At 44.7% G+C, this 4,201-nt stretch overlaps 1 protein-coding gene across 1 annotated transcript; it reads left to right on the top strand.

The window, feature by feature from the left end:
• Nucleotides 1–1,413: 1,413 nt before the first annotated feature.
• Nucleotides 1,414–3,245, top strand: LOC125527829. The gene is made up of 3 exons (XM_048692338.1): nt 1,414–1,758; nt 2,147–2,367; nt 2,443–3,245. Exons 1-3 carry the CDS (start codon nt 1,494–1,496, stop codon nt 3,100–3,102), a joined length of 1,146 nt encoding a protein of 381 aa, XP_048548295.1. The 5' UTR covers nt 1,414–1,493; the 3' UTR covers nt 3,103–3,245.
• The last annotated feature ends 956 nt before the right edge of the window (nt 3,246–4,201 follow it).

Here is a 4,201-nt window from a genome sequence, read left to right as displayed (position 1 = left end):
GATCTTGTGCGGCGACGACCCGCCATGGCCGCTACGATTGTGAGCACCCCCCGCCGTTGCTTGCCCGAGGAAGGGGCAGAGACGGGCATAATTTGTTGCCGGAGAAAGAAAAGGAGGCGGCGGCGGAGGAGGTGGATGATGGCGGAGCTTATGCGAGAAGTGAACCCTAAAGTGCTCCCGACATCGTAGATATAGCGGCACACGAGCAGTTTTCTGGGCTGCTTGTAGAAAAATGTATGGACTGGGCAGGATATAACATACCTGTTCGGGCTGAAAAACCTCAAAAATTATAAATCGGCCGGAATGCCTAGCACATCTCCGAGAGTTGCTGTAAGAGCAAGTACAATAAGATGAGGCTATAAGGACTAGAATATTATATTTTTGCTTAGTTGAAGGAGAAAGAAGACAAGCGGGTTCTTGGTTAGTAGCCGGCTCTAGCACGAGACTCAAGACGCTTTGTGAGGTTGTAAGATGGACCAACTAATAATAAAGTAGTACACACATAAAACTTACTATTGTACATGCCGGCTACAAGGTTCGCTATAACATAGCAACCCCTTATAACCATGCTCATAAGAGTAAGTACAATAGGGTAATATAAGCAGGCTATAAGGACTAAAATATTATATCTTTGCTTAGTTGTAGGAGAGAGAATGGAAGCGGGCTATAGAATAAGAGCCAGCTATAGCACGAGACCCAAGTCACTTTGTCTGAATGTATGTAGGCCAGCTATTAATAAAAAGTTACATATTTAAATCGTACTATTGTACAAGACGGCTATTAGATTGACTCTAGATGACATGTCAACTTCTTATAGTTAACTGTTGGCTATATTATTAACCATGCTCTAAGTAGATCTGGCTGTATACTGGGATGCAGAGTTTATGCACTCAAGCTCAAATGAGCTCGGGTGAACAGTAAAAGCGAAAAAAATGAAAACAAAATTCAATTTTTTTTGGAGAAACATTGACAAAAGTTTTAGGTGCTTGCAAAAATTCGTCATGAAATCATACTCCTAAAAGGCGTGGCAAAAAAAATAACAGAATCGATACTCTGAAAATGCTAGTTTCAAAAGCATTTTGAAGCACTGAATTTGTTTTTTTTGCCACGCCTTACCGGAACGTGCTTTCATGACGGTTTTTTGCAAACACTTAGAACTTTTGTCAATGTTTCTTTAAAAAAATTGATTTTTTAATTATTTTTGATTTTTTTTTTATTTTACTGTTCATCCAAGCTCATTTGAGCTCGGGTTGCATAAAGACACTTTCGCTGTTCGCTAGAGCGTGAAATGAAAAAAAAATGAAAAATCTGGAGCGTTGATTAGTTGCCACGTGGCCGAGACCTTTTTTTTTCTGAGTAAGCAAGTGGCCGAGACCTTTTTATTGTGCAGTTGAACCCCCTCAACTGATAATAAATAGCCAGCGACTCCTTTCTCTTCGGCACCCAAGCAAATCGATGTCCAAAACAAACTGGATCCAAACCCTAAGCCGGCGATGGAAGAGATGGTGAGCAGCGGGCTGGCGGGGATGGATATCTCCGGCGGCGATAGCGACGGGGCTCCGGCCAGAAAAAGAGGGGAGAAGACCAAGGAAGCGAGGAGGGAGAAGCTTTCCAGGGGTCCTCCACCGTCGCCGTCCGGCGAGGGGTTGGAGGAGGAGCCACCGGATACGGAGGCCAGGGAGGAAGATGAGATCCCATGCTACCGCCTGCTGTGGGACAGCCGCTACGCCGGCGAATTCGGCTCCTTCGACGACCACAGTAAACTTATCCCCTGTTTCGCATTCTTGTTGTTCTTTTTTTTTTAATTGTTGCCAGAACGGTGAAGCGATGCAGTTTGGCATTATCGTGGTTGTTCTATGTAGTATGCATTAATCGATTATCACAAGAAACTAGGTAGATGGGGCAAATGGGGATCTGGCTGGGAACTAGATTTACTTTGCCAGCCACAAATCCAACTCATGGATCTGGGTTTGTTTATTAGTCCAAAGGCCATGTTATTAACGGTGTTCAAGCAATGTTCTTCTAATTTGGAAATGAACACGAAGCTCCTGCTGTTTACTGACAACAACAACTACAAACTCTAGCATCGCTATCTAATTAAGTATCTGTGCGTCACACTTGACTGAACTAGCTTCATGTAATGCAGCACGTCTTGGTCCCATGCGCTTTACATCCGGACCCATCCCGCGACACGCCAGACCTGAGTGTACCATGAACATCTACTACATCCGAGTGTACGGCCTAGAAGACGGCCTCCAGTGGCCGCTGCACGTCCATGGCCTGGTCGCGGCCAGGGATTCTGCAGATCACAATCGCAACTTTCTCTTCAACCGCACAAGGGATAACTGCCAAATCCTCACCCAAGAGGTAAGCACCATGTATCTAAGTAGATCTGTCTGTTTTGCTAATTTGTTCTACTTTCATTCTCACTTTGCATTGCAGGATCCGCATCTGCTCTTGACAGGCCCATGTCGTGCGGTCGTGATAATTGACCCAATTACGATCGAATTCCAGCTAAAAGTGAGGAGCAGAACAGAGCCTGAAGAAGACGAGCTATTGGCTTTCAGAATATTCAACTACCCCCAGACTTACCTCTCCAAGCATGTTATCCAATCAAGTATCCTCTGCAAGCGTTGCATGATCGAGTTTGCTTACGCGCCGTTGGTCCCTTCAGTTGAGGCCACTGTCAGCATCGAGGTCATCGATGGGGTGTGGCCGGAGCATATCAGGGGGCGTGTCATCGCCTGTATCACCACCGTGAGTGAAGGCGAGATGCTGTTACTCGATTCTCGAGATGGAATGATGCCAATCAGCCCTTCAACCCGCATTATCGAGCTCTCCAGGCGTGTCGTTTCTGTGGATCTCAAGGGAGGAAAGCTGCTGGTTTCTGTGGCGCCGTCTCAGATTGGTGAAGTAGACAACAACAATGATGATGATTTTGTGCGAGGCGAGTCCGTCTTCGAGCCCAAAAGGGCTGGCAAGAGCCATAACATGTGTGATCTTGGCTTCTGCAAGATAGAGGTTACTGTTACTTGGTCCCTTCTTTCGAACCTGACGGACGAGTGGCGTGCCGGCTTGAAACGCACGGACAAAAGGCAATGAATGAATATTTTCTTCCGTGGTGCTCATCAAGCAAGCATTGGAACAGTGTTTCCATGCCTGTTTAGCTTTTTCTTTTACTAGTAGTGTCCTGTAACCACTGAACTATTGCTCCGCACTACTAATCCTAGTCTCTTTTTATCTTTGCTCAGTTGTGTAAACTTGTGTTAGGCTAGTACTGTTACCAGTTGGTAGAAGTAGAACATGTAAAATGCAAGTACAGGCAACTTTGCCACTCCTAAAGCTTACTCCCTCCGTTCGGAATTACTTGTCGCAGATATAGATGTATCTAGACGTATTTTAGTTCTAGATACATCCATTTCCGAGACAAGTAATTCCGAACGGAGGGAGTAGTAGGTAACTTAACATACAGTTGCTGTGATTTCCCCTTGTGTTTTGATACATGGCATCGTTCTAATAATACAGCAATAGTAGTTTTCTCTTTTGATGTCGATGTTCTACTACCAGTATAGGTGTACCTCCTCCCTCTCTTTTTTTCCATGAGAGGCAGACTCACCGTTTAGTAATTTGATCTCCCAGGCCTTGTTTGGTTCGGGCAGAATCCAAGTGGGGTGCCACCACGGCTCACCTCACAGGAGCCCAGCAAGAGCTAGGTATCCTGTTGGCCAGTACATGTCCAGGCCAAGTGGTTTTGGCTTGTTAGTGCTAGTTGCAGTACCCCTGCAAAAAAAAGAAGTGCTAGTTGCAGTAGCTACTATAAGATTTGGCACTCCATTTTTAAACTACTGTACCTGTACTCTATACTACTACTGGCTGCTGCCTATATCACAATTAGTTCAGTTTGTGGTACCTATAGCTAGATAGTGTAGCAATTCCTGCTTTTTAGTGTGATATTAGTACTGTGTTCAAAGTGTATCAGGTTAACTTTTCTTCCATAGTGTAATAATAGGTTAAATTTCCTTCCATGGAGTTGGTTCTCATCAGCTTAATTCGTCTATAGTGGTGTTTTTGATTAGCTGGTTTTCTGAATTGTGAACAGCTGAATTCCAACCAAAATCACGCGTGCAGTTTTTGCTATTGAAAATCATGCTTGCTTGAGCTGGCAATCTTGGTTGGAATTGCTTAGCGATGTACTGATCAA

The sequence above is a fragment of the Triticum urartu genome, unplaced genomic scaffold (assembly GCF_003073215.2).
Source record: "Triticum urartu cultivar G1812 unplaced genomic scaffold, Tu2.1 TuUngrouped_contig_4441, whole genome shotgun sequence".
Classification (NCBI taxonomy): domain Eukaryota; kingdom Viridiplantae; phylum Streptophyta; class Magnoliopsida; order Poales; family Poaceae; genus Triticum; species Triticum urartu.
This window is presented reverse-complemented; position numbering and strand designations above follow the sequence as displayed.